This window comes from Rhinolophus sinicus, chromosome 17 (genome assembly GCF_057876585.1).
Source record: "Rhinolophus sinicus isolate RSI-liver-muscle chromosome 17, RSI-T2T, whole genome shotgun sequence".
Lineage (NCBI taxonomy): Eukaryota > Metazoa > Chordata > Mammalia > Chiroptera > Rhinolophidae > Rhinolophus > Rhinolophus sinicus.
Window position 1 is genome coordinate 151,411,074 of NC_142517.1, and position 19,307 is coordinate 151,430,380.

The window sequence follows — 19,307 nt, forward strand, 5'->3', positions numbered from 1 at the left end:
AACTGAAAAAGCAAAAACAAAACCAAAAACCCAGCTTTCCTCTTTTCCAGATCTCAGGTGCCCTGTACTTACTAACAAAGAAACAAAAAAAGGACACCCAAGTTACCAACCAAAGTTTAAAAAGGGGGGAGAAGGCGGTGGTGGTGGTGGAAAGCAACTTCAGAGAAATAGCATTGCTCATGATTTGGTAAGAAAGACAGAGCCAGCCTACAGAGCTTACAAATGACAAACAAAAATTATGTTTATTCTGTAGACTAAACTTTATTTTTCAAATACATTAAACACAACAGTTAGATGCCTAGAATACAAAATAATCTAAATTTTAGTACTTGGTTAAAAATATAATTACTTATTTACCTAAAATAGAGTTCATCATGATCTCCCTTCAAAATAAAGAAGGGGGGGGGGGATACCTCCAGATACCCAAAATAGCTGTTTCCGTGGGTCATGTCCTAAAGTCCAAAACCAAAATATTAAAAAAATAATAATAATAATAATCACATAACCTCCTAAGAGAGGCCCTGGTTCAAAGCTTATTTATGTACAGCTTTACAAACAGTTTGAACAAGCTGGTCAGCTATTTTCCCTGGCCAAAACAAATCAAAAGCAGGAAATGAGGGGGGGAAAGGAGGATCGGGTTGAGGGTAGGGCTGCTACAAAATAAGCATATGGACGGTATCTAGCCGTGAAAACTAGTAACAAGAAAATAGGAAAACTATACAAAGAACAGGACTTGCACCGCGTTAAGAGCAACAGCCCTGGAATCAACTGATCCCATGAGCAGCATCATTGTATTAAAATAGGCAACCCGTGATTTTTCACTGTGATAACTTAAGTTATTGAGAAAAGGTTAAAAGTATACTTAGCACGCTGTTTAAAAGATCAGGGCACCAGGCAAAAATACCAACAGAGATATTCTTGGAACTCGAACCTATTAAATTAAGTTTAAATGAACAAGAGTATTTTGGAAAAGGAAAGCAGTGTTTGGAGGGTGCACAGAAGAGGGGCCAGCCCTATCATTTATTTATAGATATGATAAAGAACAGTGATCTAGAGTGTAAGGGACTCATGTCAAAACAGACATATGTATCAACAAGATCAAACAGAAAGCTTGGAAATAGTCCAAAGGTCAGTTTGCAGTATCAGTACCAAAAATATTGCCTGGTAACAAAATAAGTTGTAATGAAATGGAGTAGATTATCTATTACAGAAATAAATATTTTAGGAGAGATGAGTGTTAAAGCTGAAACAAGCAGCAGCTTCCTTGTATTACTTGGAACTGGATTGAAATAAGGCTTAATTTCATTTAGACAGTGGAGAAAACAGCCAGGTTGGAAAGAAAAAGAAGAGGCTGACCCAGGTAAAAGCAGAGGGTTACTCAACTGCCCAGTCAGAAATTCGGTTAAACATATTTTTGGGTATCTTTTAGAAATCTGCTGTTAGTGCAATCCTCTATGGAGACACACAGGCGTGCGCACACACACTCACTCTCTCACGCGCACACATCTTTTATTACCAAACACAATTTTAGCAGGTCATAAGTGAACAGTCCACTACACTGAAATGATGTAACTCCTGCTGATGGACATTTAAGTTTTTCCCCCAATTTTGTTGTTGTCAAAAATTTACAATAAACAGATCTTAAATTTGATGTTACTATAGTGAAGTTATCATCTGCTCAGGTCCCATTACTATTACTTTATTTGTTATTTTGTTATTAGGAAAAATCCATAATAGCTGCATTTTAGTGAATTGTTTACATCCTTTTTTTTGGCCTTTTCTAGCCACATTCCAACTGTTTCAGAAGTATTTGTTGAAAACAAATATAATAGGTAAGCATGCAAACTTGCGCTCTTTCATTTCCTCTATATTACTTTCAAGTAATACACAAATTTGATTTACACAGGTTCTATGGGTTTCATTATATAAATATGTATAAAGATATTTTTGAAGGTGGGATTATGGATTCACTAAGTAACACAGCACCCTCTGTGCAGATTCCCAGGAGGATTCTTCTCAGGTCTCAGGACCAGGAATGTTATGGCACTCCTGCTTCCTGGATTTTCCTCCATATTGTCATAAATGAATCATGGGAATAGGTTTTCTATTTTTGCTTTGGCCACTATGAAACACAGGGCCATTTCTCTAGTAACCTTAAGTTTCTTACACTTACCCCTAATTTCCCCTTTGGTCTGATTTATCTTCACCCATTTTTACTTGTGTGTGTGTGTGTGTTCTGGTCTTATATGCAACTCTGTAAGCATCGAACTCCTCAGTTCGAGTTGCCCATGGTCAACCGCGGTCCAAAAACATTCAATGTAAAACTCCAGAAATAAACAATTCATAAGTTTTAAATTGTGAGTTGCTCTGAGTAGCGCCATGAAATCTCATGGTGTCCTGCTCCATTCCACCCGGGGTGTCAATCATCCCTTTGTCCAGGGTGTCCATGCTGCACACACAACCTGTCCCTTAGTCACGTAGTAGCTATCTCGGTTATCAGATTGGTTAACACACACACACACACACACACACACACACAAGGAGACCACATTCACATAACCTTTATTACACTATGTTATAGATGTTCTATTTTATTTTTAGTTATTGTTAATCTCTTACTGTGCCTAATTTATAAATTAAACTTTATCAAAAGTGTGTATGTATAGGAAAAACAGTATATGTAGGGTTTGGTACTCTCCATGGTTTAAAGCATCTACTAGGGGTCTTGGAATGTGTTCCCCCATGGATAAGGGGCAACTACTGTCTCAAAATGTTTAAATACCTATTGTTGGCTAAAACTGACAAAAAAATGAAATGTAGATGAGCAACTGAACCATAAATTTTTAAGTTTAATAACTAAGGTACATGTTATTCAGAGCTACGTTTCCTTCAGCTTAATTTCTCCTCTTGGATAGAGGCTCCACAATATGTTTTGTGACAAAAAAGGATCTGTGACAGCTAAGGTGTCTAATTTCCAGGTATCAAATTCTCTGATCTGTTCAATCTCAATAAATTAGTATACAACACAAGCAGTTTTCATGTATACGAATATTTTATAATCTCGTATGCATCTAGATTCACCCATCTATCCACGTACCAACCTTCTCAAGTGGTCTATCACACGGCTACCATGTTAGCTGTCTTCATTATGAGCTACATGTTGTATTATTTCTTCTCATTCGTCCTAAAATAACTTTTTTTCAGGAGCTCTCTCACTCTTGCTTCCAGGATTTTATAAACTCATTCTTGCTTACTCTCTCCCCTCACTTACCCACCAACCCACAGGTATCTGCTGACATCTATTCATGAGAGGCCTGCGTGAGACAAAGAGCCCTGCGTGGTTTCTGCCACTGACCATCGGCACAAAACAGTATCTCCAGGGGAAGGTTTCAATACATACTGTATTGAAAATTGGTTCTGAATTTCCTACCCTTATTTCAAAGCCCCCCAAATCTCTCCACTTATCTTTGGACCCTTTCCAACTGTTATGGGTTTGTATTATGATAATATATTAGATTTAGCCTTTTTTACTTATACTTTTTGTAGATTGCATGGAGCATTTTGTGGAATTTTGGTTTCTAGTGGTAACTTCTCACTGAAGAAGAGTGTACAATAGTTTTCAGTGTAGGGGTGTGAAGAAGAATTGAACGAGGGGGTCCTCTCTCTCAGTTACGGCAGCTCTGCTTTTTAACACACTGATCTGCCTTATAAGATTTCTTTTCTGTTTTATTTTGTTTTTAACTTTTGGACGGGGTGAAAAGGTAGGGTAAGGCTATAAAAAGCTATAAAACCACTGTTTACTGTGATTTCTCTTGGGGTTTGAAACTAATTTTTGAGATCAGCTTCCTGTTTTACATGCGAGAGTCCATTTTTCTTTATAAAACCAAAAAAGATTTTTTTTCTTTGTCCCTGGTTCTCCCAAATCATTTATAATTATGTTAAATAAGATTAATCTTGGCAACTAAGTGTACACATTTCAGTCTACAATTTAACTCTCTAGTTTAATTCATTTAAATTTTTTTTTTGAGTACCGCTCTACATAAAGCTGCTCTATATTCCCTGTCCCAAGACAAAACCACCTGAATGGCCCATGTTGATTAAACATGGGCTTAGACACTTGCGACAATAGCTTCTTTATATTTAGGGGCTTTGAAGAAGAGACAGAAATATAATGAATCACTTCAAGTCTAGATGAAAAGAAATGGCTGGCTTCTAAGGCGAGGCCCGACCACAGGGTTCATTTTCGTTCTTTGCCTTTTTGTAGATGGTGCTGAGCCACAGAGCCACAGCCATCACCACTACGTGAAACACCGGGGTCTAATTAACGAGGAGATTTGCCTTCTCTGCCTATTCCTGTCAACCTTATTTCAATTCAGGGGTCAGTAGTTAGACTCAAAGTCAGCTGACTCCATTCTTCCCCTTTCCTAGAAATCACATGTCTGTTGTTAAGATGCTGGATCATTAAAAGTCAGAGGCACGGAGCATCAGCGCTGCCTACTGTAGACGCCGCCTCTTCCAGCTCATGGAGCTGGATGAGCTCATCCTAATTACACGGAAAACTGAAGGTCAGTGCAACAAATTAATGCAGCAGCATATTTCAAAGGGGTGTATGACCTCCCTTCCCTATTACAATTTGGTCAGTGAAAATGGTTCTCTCCTCCCTGCTGCCAATATTGTCAACAGGCATTCAGCGGAGAACAAGTGGGAGTATTGAAACATGTAATTAAGTACTGCTTAGAACTACTCTATTCTAATTAATAGAGCCAATTTGCACAATATGTAATCTTTTCAGTTCTTTAGTACAGTCCAGCGGTCTTCAGTAAGCAGCTCTAAGCTCCTCAGGCTCAGGAAAGAAAAGCTGTTTTCTAACTCTTACCCCTTCTTTTAAGAGTAGGGGCTCCATGCCAACCAGTATTTTGCATGTTAACTCCACTGGCGTCAGATCTGGGATTCTGGCAAACCGCTAGCTGCCGTTGTTGGGTTTCCAGCCAAAACTCAACCAGGGACAACCGTAAGCAATATGCTGACATTGTGCAAGACAGAAACTGGGTGACACATAAGATTTGGCTTTTCATAAAATGGAGGTAGTTTTAAACCCAAACGTCAGGTTTAAAATTCCATCATTTTTCTAAAGCTACGATTTAGCAAATCATCAGCCCAGGAAACATACCTTTGCATTTGTTTGTTGTCTTATCCAAAATTGCCTTTGTGGAGACTATTTTCCCATATCTAAAAGACAAAAAAGAAAATAAAAAAGAAGAAGTTACAATCAAGGAACCCTTATTAACATCTAAGTCCCGAAAACACACATACTTTTCAAACATCTGCAAACTTGAAAGTAAAAAATGTCCTTTACTAGGGGACAGGAAATGAGAATTTTAAACTCTAAACTAAACTAAGACAAGGGCCTGGGTAGGCCTGCCACTGATATCTTTGGATTAGTTTGACGTTTAACTCTGAAAAATCAGGTACTTACCTGACAATCTTGGGACAAGGAAAAAAAAAGGAATGTGAGCTCGATACAAAATAGTTTCTTCTAGTAACACTATGTCCGTGATCAAATACAAAGCCTAATGCAAGGCTACGGAATTATTAAAGGAAAGCATTAAGATCCACACAGCCTTTAAAACTAATCGTGGGAGGGAAGCTGCCGGCAACATTTCTGTTCATTTTGGTTTTGCAAGCAGCATTGCCTGGCTCTAGAACATCACAGAAAGGTGTATGTGCGTGGGTATATATTTAACACACTTGATGGGATATTTAAAATGGGTCTTTTCTAAGCTAAGATTTTGATAACTGTTTGTAAATCTGTAATAACAGTTATACAGTATACTCTCTAACGTGTGTGCACGCACATGAGTGCAAGAAACGGACACTAAAGAACAGAAAATAATGAACGAGGAATTAAGCATTAATTTTATGAGGGTGTGGGTGAGTAACGTGTTCGAATTCCTTAATGCACAACAGAAGTTGGGGGAAGAAGGAAAAAAATTCAGAACACTGCAACTTAGTACACTGCTACTGACAATGAAATGGCAGTATAGTTTAAATACACGCACTAATTCTACGCTTTTCATAGTGACCACACCATGATATAAAGCATTGCTATCTATGCTTGTCTTCTAAAAACAGAGGGGAAAAAAGCCTTAAAAAATAATTCTTAAAAATTATTGGGACTTTGGGCAATGCACATAACTTACTTCGCACATCTGAGACTTCTTTCCTCATTTATACAGGGTAAATTACAGAATTTTACTTTTCTATATATTTACTTTAAATTTTTCACATTTTCTCTAATGTTGCTTTCTTATGATTGATTTTGAGGACTACAATGGTGTCTTAAAAGTTTTATGAATCTGTTTACATTCCATATTCCAATAAAACCATATTGATATGGGTAAAGAAAAAAAGTTTTAGGAAATGGAAGTATCTGTGTAGCATTTTAAACCATTGTGAATATTTTAAGTTTCTATTTTGTGCATTAAACAAGCTGAAATATATTTATCTAGAAGAAACAAATGGCTTGAGCACCTCTCTTCCTCAGTAAAATTTCACTGTGTAATCATATAATCAAATGATTACTAACTAGGCATGAAAGTAAAGATAATTTAAGGCCCAAATAATAATTACATCCACGAAGCATAATGCAGCACAAACACCTTTAATTCCCTGTAGAGATTCTGAGTATTTATGACAACATTAACACGGGTCACTAAGCTTACCAAATAAAAAAAATAAATAAATCTGCAAACCAGAAAAAAATTTGTGACCATTTATCTGCCTAGGTTATTTACATGCTTGATATTTACCAGTCCTCTACCATTGGCACAAGTTTTAGCTGAAATGCTTCTAGATTGCATCCCTGCCTCACACCTTTACAAAAGTAAGGAACAAAGTTGGTACAACTCCAATTTAGGATAAGGGGATTGAGAGTCACAGAGACGAAGAGATTTTGCTTGAGGTGGTAGAGTTCAGGGTCTTTCGTAAACCATCCAGAAGAAAAGAAACTTAGGGAAGGCCATTGCACCCTTCTGCTTTCTGCATTAATGATGGGAAAGATAGACATGGAGAAAGGGAGATGTGGGAAGTGGGAAAAGAGGAAAGGCCCTTGGTAGCAGATACTCCATCCACGCCACACTCCCTTCTGGTTTGTGTTCTCTTTGATCCTTTGCTACATTTGACATTACGCCTCACTTCCCGCACCTTTCTCTGCCTCTGCCCCATTCCAGGGATCTCATTCCACCTGGGAACTCGGTCAGCAGTTCTTTGCCCATTTGGCTTCTTCCTCTCCCTCCTTAACCAAGTACTTTCATCACATTTACAGTTTGGTCCTCAACCCTTCCTATTTCTCAGAAATGCATCCAATGACACGAATTTAATTCATGCAGCTTCTCTGATGATGCCCATTTCTCCTTTCTGGGTTTTTCCTTTTGTTTTTGTTTTAAATTTATCAACGTTTTAGTTTGTCTCTACCTTTTTTAACTTAAATATCCTAGTATCTTATTAAGACACTTAAATATCTAGTTATTGTCACCTTGTGCCCACTATTTTCTAAACCCCATCCCCAAAGAACCCCAAACACATCTTTCCCTATCTCCCCTTCATGTCTTTGTGTCTCTTTTCATTCAATAGCACTGTCACACTCTCAATCTTTCACCAGGCATGGGGGCCTTCAGACGTCAACTTAGCCATTCCTGAAATCCTGTCAGTCAATGACTCTTGAGTTTTTTCTCTGACGTGTTTCTAATATTCACTCCTTCCCTTCACTATGTCTACAGCTATGCAAAAAGCACATAATAGTTCTCCTTGCCTCCAGCCTCGGGTTCTTCCAATTCTGTCTGCTGCATTCATTTACCTTAAACATCACTTGAAACATGTCCCGCATCCCTCCATTACCCTATTCTGCCCGTGCTTGAATTTGAAGAAACTGTTCAAACATTATCTGTCCATGAAACCATCTCCTCAACCATTTAGTCGACCGTTTTATAAGAAAGCAGCAAGGGGATTGCATTTACTCAGTTCTATGTTCTGTGGCACTGTGCCAGGCATTTTGCATGTATGATCTTATTTAATTAACTTCCACAACAATCTTTAATTAACTTCCACAATGAGACAGGTGCTATTTTTCTTAGTTTTGCAAATGGAAAAACAAAAGCTCATTGGAATTTTGAGCCTAAGATCTTGCCTAAAATCCCAAAGCTCAAAAATGAATTGTGTTTTAAGTTCTCCCGCAATTTATCTATGAAATAATTTTGAAAAACATTTCCTTTCTACACTCAAGAGTATGAAAGGAGAGGAACAAAATGGAAGCTCTATTACGGTACTGGAATCGATTTATTTTCCAAGTTGTTTTTGTTTGTTTTAAACACAAGAAATAAACATGTAGCTTATGGTTGAAAGAGGGATAAACAAAGGGGGGGAGTATAGGAGAAGAGACGTTTCTGAAATTTATTAGTTTTACTTTCTATTGTGGTTTTCATCATGATTTGTGGGTTAAAACTGAAAGACCATGACTTCCCAGAAAGTCAGCAAACAGTTTTCACTCTTTGGAACTACTGCATATATTCGCCTCCCTGCAATCTAGTGAGTGAGGAAGATGCTTATCTCACTGAGGCGTGTTGAAGGCTTTCCCTCGCCTCAAATATTTGCTTTGGGGGCAGTCCGCTCAGTTCCACCACTCACACCACAACAGGCTCTCCTTAAAACACAGACCCCTGAACCGGAAGGCGTAACAGTGTCCATCGGTCAGGGCCTGGTGACTAAGTTCAGGCCCTGGTGACTGTTCGCTTCTCGGAGGGTGAGGCAGTCACTGTGCTGTGCGAATGAGTAAAGAACAAGTAGTTCTGATGATGTGAGAAAGGATCTAGAACACAGAGAAGAGCCGTCCATCAAATGGCACCTCAAGGAACGGGGAAAGGAGCAGCCGGGTTCCGAGTGCTCCCCATGTCCCTCCACTTTTTACTCACAGTAAGATTTCATAAGGTGGGGCAAGGGATGGGGACGAGGAGAAGCCACTGCAGATGATTAACAGTTAGTCTAATGCTACTGTTGATCCGCCGTGCTGATGAGAGTAAGAGCTAGTGGGGTCAAAATTCATAGAGCAACCAGCTTTTCCCCTTTCCTTGTTCCTATTTGCACCTATAAATAAGGATTTATTGGTTGAAAAAAAAAATCATCAAGTAAAAGGGACATACATACATTGTCTTGGGAGAAACAGGTCTTCTGATTGGCAGATACACTCTAAGAACACCAAAGAGGAGCAGGCCCAAGAAAGCAAGCTGTAGAATTTTATGGGACAATGTGAATATACAGATTCTTTGGGTTTTATCCAGCTTCAAAGTAACAAAGCTCAGACCACAGCCCTGAATACCCGGAATATAATGTTCTTTGCTCAGGAGATAATCCACTCCAGAGGAAGCTCTGACAGTAAAAGGACAAAGGGGAACTAGGAGATGTGACTACAGAATAACGAGAATTTCAAAGGGCGGGGATACCAAATAAAAACTCACATTTAAACCTACTGGCCCAAGTGAACTTGGCTGATAAAACCTTTTGCTTAGAATCTACCCAAATTTCTTTTGTTTGCAACACAGCTTTAGTCATTTCTCCCCGTTTCCATTTAAGAGCTCTTCTTTCATCTGCTGTAATTTAAAATCTAAGTATATGTTAGTTTGTACTTGGTAAATAAAGCTTCATTTTCTCCTCTGCCTCGAACAATGAGTCCCTCCTAAATTCTACCTTTCCTTCAATTGACCCCAATTACAAAAGAAATGGATAACTTATTGTAATTAGAAGACACAGAAAAAAAGTAAGTTGAAATAGCAAAATCACCTGTAGTTCTGGACATGAATGTTAAACATATTGGTGCATATCCTTATAGACTTTGTCCAGTTGAGTGTAACGCGTGTGCGCACACACACATTCCTCTATGAGGGAATTCGCAGCTTTTGAACATTCCCGATTATAAGCCAAGGCTCTGGAGAGTGGCGTCTACTCCACCCACCACCAACAGATGGCGATAATGGTTGTTGATGTTATTTTAATACTGGTGATTCCAGTTCTAAATTCATTTAAGGCACCATGGGGTCATCTGCAGTGTGTGTGTTTCTGGAATATTTTATGTACACCATTAAACCCGCAACAGCAACGAGTGTGTGGAAAACAACAGTAAGAAGTGTACATCTGTAAACAAGATTTTATGTTTGAAAATGGGTGGGATATTGCTCACGCATATAGGATGACTGTTTTTGTTTACTAGTTGAACTGCCTCCGAAGGACAAGAGGGACTCATACATCCTGTGAGAGATGCTGTTCCCGTGCAAATGACAATGACAAGAAGGAGGGACAGGGGACTGAAACGAGAAAAACAGAAAATAAAACTTCGGAGTGTGTGGCTACAGGATCCGAACCAACATTGGAAGTCCATCACGTAGCAAGTTAATTCAAGGGACTAATAAAAGTAATAGCTTACATTTAACAGCTTTTATTTTATGCCAGGCCCTGTGCTAAGTAACTCAGGTCATTTATTTCAATCTTCACCACAACCTTTTGAGTAGGTAAAGTATTACTCCCACTCTGTAGATGAGAAGCTGAGGAGCAGAGTATGGGACCTATTAAAGGTTACACAGCTAATAAGTAGCAAAAACGGGAGGCAGGAAGTTTGCTTTGGCCAAGCATGTTGACAACTGCAGAAACTTTGGTCACTAAACACAGATTGTTCCAAAGGTTCAAAGCAATTCCCCTCTTGAATCTGCACAGTTAGCTCCAAACGAGTGAGGGGACGAGGGTAGACTCTGTATGTTACAGTCTCTAAGACAGACACTGGCATCATTCAGAAAGGCGTTGCCTGACTTTCTGGGTTGACAACATTGCTCTATGTGGAATAAGAAGCCCACCAACAAACATATATACAGTATCAGTGAGGAGGCCGCAGGACTGGCTTTAAAGCTTAAAAAAGAGTAACCCATGTATCCATTCCGCAGGAATGGAGTTGGGGATTAAAAGCCAAAACCCCTCTTGTTACTTTAGACTTTTTGAGGGAAAGAAAAAAATACATATACATGTACACCCACCCAAAGATGATACTGTATATGCAATTTTCTAACTTGCTTTTTCTGCTGCTTTATTTTTTCAATGGCCTCCCAGGAATAGGGGATTTCCTACAATTTGCTTCAGCTCTCCTAACTGTGGTTGAATAGGGGAAGGAAAGAAAGTATGTACGTTTGTTTTGCTAATAGAAAAATTTCTTGGAGAATGAGGCCTCAAACAGAAAAGTAGAAGGAGTCATTTATTCTTGTTATTCTGAATCCCCACTGCCTTGAAAAATTCGGCTGGTTGGTTATATTGCTTTACTTACTTGGTATAGGAAGTGGTAAGCATTTGAAGATGAGATACAAGCCATGTAAATTTTGAAATTAGGAAATCAACAGCAAACAGAATTTGTAAGGCGTTATCTTTTTGGCCCTGAAGAGTTTCAATGTTTCTATAACACCAAATATTTAAAGTAGAGAAAGATATTCCATTTTTCATTCCAGTGGTTTTGGCTTAACGCTCACATTCGATATCTGCCCCTTTCCACTTGCGTTGTATAGCTGGGTGTGCCTTTGTGAATAAATAGTTCCTGGTATATGAGATGGAACAGGAAGAGACAACTTATGCAGCTGGAACTGGAGCCAGGGTTTGAAGGAGGAAAATGTTTGGCAGGAAAAGCTGCTACAGCCTTGAAGGTCAGAAGCAAACCTAGTGGTGAAGGTGAATGAAACATGGGAGAGACAAGTATAGTCAACAAAGAGATCAGACCAAGAAATCGAGCCACAAATATATACAGCACCTCTACAGCGTGCCCTCCACCATACAAGGTCTATGAAAAATAGATAAGATGCTATTCCTATCATCAGAAGGACAGTCTTTTGGGGATGTAAGGAATTTTTAGTATTAAAAAATAACTAAGAATATTGTAATCTTGTATAGAAAATGCTAAATAAAGGGGGCATAAGCTTAGGACGAAATTCACATTCCGCAAGAAAGACTTTGGGGAAAGCCCGGATTCAGGTGGGCTATGGAAGAAAACAAACAGAAGGATCTGTCTAATGCAACCTGTATAGGGGGAAGAACGGAAGCTGAGTCTGAAAAGGTCCTACGGTGCCTTAGCTTCCAGGAAACGGAGTCAGAGAACAGAATGTGGCGGAGGTTTTGCAACTGCAGAATGGTATGATGAAAGCGAGATTTCAGTAAGATTAATGACCATCTTATGGCTAGAATTAGCAGAGATGTCTCATTTTATGTTACTGTCTGTTTTTTTTTTTTTCTTTAACTTTGTACTCAAGCAATAACACTCAAGTTCAAGAAATCAAAATGGAGTGAGGAGAGGAGCTAGGTGACAAGTGGAAACATTCTAAAGGACAGAATAGTTTCAAAACAGAATATTTCTTTGAACTAGCCTTGAATGCTCTACTTGACATCTGAGAAAAAGTCATGCTTGGCATCTGTGCCATGGAAAGCCAGGGTGTTGTCTCTGTGAATGCAGAGAAGATGGAGAAAAGGAACGACCACAACTCACTTGTCTGAACTGCCCTGGGAAGGACAGTGAGTTTCAGCCCCAGTCACAGACCAAGAGCTTGCAGATTAGAGACGATTTAGCATAAATTCAGAACATCCTCAAGTGGTCTCATCTGCGTGTAGATTGGTTGCCTTACAGCACGTGAGCTGGTAGAGAATAAATTACCAAAGCTTTGGGACTAAGTATCACATTTTTCAAGAAAAAAACTATGTATCTACATATCTAATATTTCATAACATTAAAATTTTAAGATAAACACACCCTTTCAGAATACAAATAAAAGCGGCAATCTGCACCCAGATTTTGGGATTAATAAATCCCCACATTTATTAATTTTGACTAAATTTAAAACCGTTTCTGCTAATCTGCCTTTCCAACATTTCTGGGTGGCATAGCTAATCTATGAAAAATGCTACACAAAAGTAACAACTGATGCTGTTTATTGCATATATGGCTTGAGCTAAATAATTCATATGGAACGAACATTAAAACTATGCCATTAGAAATGGCTATGATGCATTTTTTTTTGCCACATTCTATGATAAACGTATACCTCTCTTCTAAATAAAAAGCGCTCTGTAAAGCATTTGATTTATTACACAGATTTGCTGTTACAGTTTAGTATCAAGTCTGTTATGGTCTGCAATCAAGGTAAAGTAGCTTTATACTATTTTATGGTCTTTTAAGAGCACCGAGCACACAGGGTCATTTATATTATCTTATGACATTAGTTTTGCCACAAGTCCCTGCACTGTAGCACTTACGGATGCAGTCACAGATGGCCAGACCCAAATTAGTCCTCCCAAGTACTAATATGTCAGAAGAAAAGAACACATGCTGAAAACGGCACCCAGAATTTTGCAAGTAAAATGTAGATTATTTATCATAAAAATGAATCCTTAAAAGTCTCAAATACTGATTAATGTCTAACTTTTGAAACAAAGGCAATTTGATTACAGAAACTGGTCTTTTATTTCTGAATTGAATTCATGAACTGACAATGATTGAGCAGTTCTTAAATTCTCTTCCTCTCCCACCAAAACCTGTGTTTTCTATGCTTTGATCATCTCGCCTTCATGTTTATACAGCACTTCGCTTTACTGTATCATCAGGAAGACAGCGTTATCCTGGAAAGAAGACAGAGCTACAACCAGAGAGACCTCTTCTCAAGTAAGGCTTACTTGGCCGATGACAAGCTCTGTGACTCTGGTGTAGTCGTGTGACCTCAGTAACCCCTTCTGTAAAGTGGCACCATGACATCTACTTCACAGTGCTTCATACATAACAGATACTCGGTATCTAATAAATGTTATCCTTTTTTCTGGCCCCCTCCAAATAATGGCACTTCTAATTCTTACCATGTGAGAGCACTAAACTGCACTGCCTTTTTACTTTAATATGGAGTGTGGTCCTATGTTGCAAAGTGCTAAGAAATGGTAGACCTGCCATTTTCATGGTTACTTTTCAGCACAGTTCTTTGTATATTGTAACCACTTAATATACACTTGTTGAAAGAATGAAACCTAAACATGCAATATGGTTGTTTTTTCCACCTTAAATTGCTTGGTGTGGAGAATTAAGAGAGGTTGGCAGTAATTGAGAGATGGGAAATACTACAGTTTGCCTTGGAAAATGGACATGGCTTTGTATTTTATCCCTATTTAGCGTATAAAAACCTGGAGGGAAACAAGGTAATTTAAGAGTTTAACATAGAATTGAAAACTAGGTCCAAAAAGAAAACTGTAAAAGGTTGGGAGTGGGGGAAAAACCTACAAGAATTTTTGTTCCTAGATTATTTTTCAAGTCTGTAAATTTGTTCCTTCTTTTAAAGGAAATCAAAACTGGAAATCTTACACACATACACTACCAAAAAACTGTGTCAGAGGCTGTGGAAACTGAATGCATTAAATTCCAACACTGAAAACCATAAATGACTGCTTCATTCAAAACAAGAACAGCGTGACAGAGAGTAAAAGTAAACATGCTCTCTGAAGCAAAACAGAGTTATCTGAAACTATTAAAACAGAGTGTGCAAATTACCTAGAAATTTCTCTTGATTCTGAAACAAGCTAAAAAGTAAAACTGGACATGTCCTAGACTGAACGCTACTGTTGGCTTTGACCCAAAACATGGCACCAGTGTATTGATTTCCAAATGCAGTCAGTCAGTCCTTTTCTAAAGTAATAAATCCTGACTGCCCCATGACCTTGAAAGGCCAGTTTGAAGAACAGACTGGAAAGGAAAGTAATATCTATTTTACTCACTTCAGCTCTAAGAAATCTGGGGATGTAATGTAAATACATCACTAGTAAAAAAACACTTGGACTGTAGAAGCAAGGGAAGGCTAAGGTGGCCTGCCAGCACAGTTAATGTTTCTAAGCTTAAGATATTTTGTTCAAGGGTCACTCATGACAACGGTCGCACCTTCTAAGAAAGGGTCTGAGGGAAATGGATAAACAGGGCTCCCACACTGGTTTCCCCCTGGTTTGCCCCTGAATAAGACTGTCCCCTAGACACTGAAGATAAAGAGAAGCCATTCTTCCAAAGGCAGAGAGCAGTGCGGCTCTAAAGATTTATAACCTTAACACTTAAGAAAGTCACAGGACTTCCTTTTATGAGAAGGAATGGAACTAAAGAGAACGAAGTGCTGTAAGTTGTTTTAGTATCAGTTTCGCAAAATTACGGGTCCCATATCCCACATGAAGGTAGTTTGCCGCACTTTCAAGATAGCCTGAACTCACTGCATTTTCCAGATGTTCTGATTCTCCTTTGTGAAGAAGGGGGGCTGTGAAGGGAGGGCAGGGCTAAGAGTGCTTCTTATTTCCATGACCTAGTCAGGGGAGGAAGATAGGGCTGCTGGGGAATGCTACAATATTCTGATTGGAGCTAAACAAAAATCATTATGTGCTCATGGATTAGATGAGGCCATCTGGGAAGAGGAAATTGGGTTTGGATGAGTGGGTAACTGGTTAAACAAGTGACAGCTAAAGTCTGTCAGGGTGGTCTGTCAGCATGGAGGAAAGCCTCTAGTGATATATGCCACAGGGCTCTATTCTTGGCCAGCACTTTTTCAACATTTAAACAATGACATAAATCAGGTAAGTGATAGTACACTTATTAAATATAGAAATATCCCAAAGCTAGGAAGGATGGTGAATGTAAGATGTCAGAATTACCACTCTGAAATTATTTCAACAAGCTATAATGAATACTTGGCTAAAGCCAATACTCTAATATTTAATAGGGAAAACGTTTAAGTCTTACATATATGTTCCGGGGGTGGGAGTGGGGGTAGGGGAATCCACTGTATAAATTTAGGGAAAGCCTTGACTTATTCACATGAAAATACTTGGGTGTTTTGATTAGGAACAATTTCAAGGTCCCTGAAAAAAAACCAGACTTAAGTTTCACTGAGAAAAATACATGATCTGGATCATAGATAGAAATTATGTTCTTGGGCCTCTTTGCTCAACAATCCCAAACACCCAGGATTAGGGGTTGAACTGTGTCCCCCAAAAAGATACGTTCAAGTTCTAAGCTCTAGTACCTGTGAATATGATCTTACAAAACACGGTCCTTGCAGATATAACCCAGTAAAGATGAGGCCATTAGATTAGGCCCCGATCCGATGCAGACAGGTGTCCTTACTAAGAGAGAAATCTGGACTCATATAGACACACACGGGGAGAACACCATGTGATGAGTGAGGCAGAGAGTTTCAGCTGCAAACCAGAACACTAAGTATTGCCAGCAAACCACCAGAAGCTTGGAAGAGATGACAAAGGACTCTCCTCTACAGGTTTCAGAAGGAGCATGGCTTTGCTGACACCTTAATTTTGGATTTCTAGCCTCTGGAACTGTGAGACAGTGTTTTTTGCTGTTTTAAGCCCCCCAGTTTTTGGTACTTTGCCACAGCCATCCCAGGAAACTCACAGAGCTCCAGCCTGCCTGACTATCCCTATACAAGTCCCCAAGCCCGCCCTGCTTCATCTTAATTTTCTGACCTTAAAGGTGTTACTTTACCTCGGAAGCTCGGTGTCATTCTGCAAAACTCAGTCTAATGGTGCTCTCCAGCAGCAAGCCTTTCCTGACCTTCCCTGGTGGAGCTGTGACCTGCCCCTGAACTATGGCCACCGCAGCGCGTCCCCACAGAATGTCAGTGCAACACTCAGCACAGTGCTGCGTTACCTACACGTCTGCATCCCCATGACACGCGTGCCCTTGGACTGCCTTCCGCTTTGTGTATCAGGCCCCAGCACAGGGCATGACAAACAATAAACTGTCAACATTCAGAAAAAAAGGAGTAGAGGAGTAAATAAATGAATGACAGCCTGCTTTCATTGGATGCTTTCTACGTTACATGTTTGTTCTAAACATCTTTTTAAAAAATCTAGTCTGAGCTCTCTCAGAAGAGAGTGAGCACCAGAGACAAAAATCTAGAAATCATGTCCTATGAGGAAGGAACAGCTGACATAGAGTCTGCCGCCCCTGGTAGTGTTCAGAGCTAGGTGACCACCCGGTCTGGGTTATTTATGCGGCTGCAGAGAAGTTCTCATAAAACTAACCTAGGGAGACATGATCACCATTGGTCGATGGTAAACAGAAAAATAAATGCAGTGAATTTCTCAAAAAGTTAAATTGATTCTAAAATGATGTACTTCTAACAGTTCGCTATTAAAATGACCTTTTAATGAAATAGTGATAAAAGATGGTGGTTGTTTCAGTGTGTGTCCTTTTTGACAAAATAAAATTTTGACTCTAGACTGGATCCCTAACCCTAATTATTTTTGTTTACTGTGCTGGTCCTTAAAATCCAAAAATCTGAGACCCACTAAAATATGGTGGGTTGGTGAGCGGGAGGTTGGTACCCCTGCTTTGAAAGGGGGACTGGACTGGATGACCAACAAGATTAACATCAATTAAGAATAATGGTTATGTGGTTAGAATGATTAAAATAAATAATGGCAAAAACATCTTTTTTTAAAAAAAAACCGCACCTCACAGCATTCCATTTATTTTAATTTCAAGTTATAAACTGGGACGAAAACAGCCCCATAAAATTCTATATGAATTGACCGTTTCCCCAATAAAAATACACGTAAGAAAAAAAAAATGAGAACACGGAGGCTTCTAAGTAGCTTTCTTCCCTGTAGTTCTCTCCAGGATTCAGCTGAAGTGGGCATTGTTATCAGCAGTAATACCTCCTTGTGCTTCCTGTAACTATCCTGCTGAATTAGCAGAACACAATTCTCAGCTCACCCGACTTCCTGCTTTGTTCAGGGCTTACTTAACCTTGTACGTTTAAACTGCCAAGGTAAAATGGGTCCTGAATGTAAATGCATCACTTTATAGCTCCTTAGAAAGATCCCATAAAACCTGCAAAAAGAGGATCCTCAAAAGGAAGCCAAGATCCTAGTAAAACTAGAAAATCACTGAAGACATGGTGTCAAAGGAAGTAACCAAAAAGCATCGCTACACAACAGTTTTATATGCCTATATGCACTTGTTCGTGGACACAGATACACACACACACACACACAGGAAAGTGTAAAGTGCTTTATACATTAAGGGGTAAGTATAACATCTCTGGCATTAAAATGGGATTCAAATATAAGGTAATCCAGGTGAAGTGAATTCACTCTTCCCAGGCAGGGGGTTGGGGGTGGGAAGCACAGGTGGGCAGCTTTCTTTGAGCTTGAGAGTGAAGAGGAGAAATATGACATGATTGTCTCTCCTGTGTTTATTTGACAAATACATATTACAGATAATCTATATTATGATCCTAATAACACGAATTCCCACTCTTGTCAGAAACATGGTATCTGTTTTAGAATGTAGGTAAAATAAAGGCCAAGTTCTAAATAGAAGTTAAGTACCCTTTCCCACTACTTAACTGTTCAGAGCTCAGCTTATCAAAATATTTGTTTTGCCTTTACCTGGCTCTGCCCCCATCAGGCCACTGCCTGTTCCAGAATGTATCCAGAGGAAGGTGATAATTGCCCCCTTAACACCCAGGCCTACACTGGGCGCACTAATTGCTCCAAGCCCCTGCTTGTTTCCTCTCACAAACACCCGCCCTCATCAGAAAGCAGGGAACGGCCTAAAGCTGCAGCTCACTTCCTAGCCCTGACTCCAAGCCCTTCCCAAACGGAGCACCTTATTGACAGGCCACAGGGCAGGAATGAAGGGCAAGTGAAGTAGGAGATGGGGGATGGACAGAAATAAGCACTTTTAGGTCCATAAATGACAAAATAAATTTCCTTCTAGGGTATGTGGATACTCAATCACAGAAGAATCAGAGAGAAGCTGCAATGGAAATTCAGAAGATTGTAACAAACCACCCTCTTTGAAAACAACAAATATTTCAGAAAGACGAAACCCTGCAACTCTTGAGCACGAACAGTGACCCTTAAAGAAAACAGAGATATAAAGTACTTTCATTTTAAATAGACGAAAACTTGAGGGGTACAGCACCTGCTCTAGTGCCATGTGTAATGAGATGCCCACATTTGAAAATCCACTTTGGCAACGATAATTTTGAGCACTCAGTTCTATAAATATTTTCATCCTTTTCTATGAAGAATCCTCCATTACTACTCACACAGTCTCTAGAGTACCTGAAGATTTCCATTTCTCTGACAAGATTTTGCAGAAAGGAAATTGCAGTAATGTGCTTTAGGTCCTCAACAAAATATTTTTGAGTAAACAAATGAGCTAATGAATGGGGAGTTTGTATGTCTAACAAGTA

General features: G+C 39.2%; 1 protein-coding gene across 11 annotated transcripts in view; it reads right to left on the reverse strand.

The window, feature by feature from the left end:
* RBMS1 (RNA binding motif single stranded interacting protein 1) overlaps window positions 1–19,307 on the reverse strand; it is a 198,214-nt gene that overhangs the window by 38,175 nt on the left and 140,732 nt on the right. For all 11 annotated transcript variants that reach the window (XM_074337078.2, XM_019727264.3, XM_019727271.3 and 8 more), the window contains exon 3: window positions 5,171–5,229. In XM_074337078.2, the coding sequence (XP_074193179.1) occupies window positions 5,171–5,229 (59 nt within the window). The remainder of the gene's footprint in view (window positions 1–5,170; window positions 5,230–19,307) is intronic.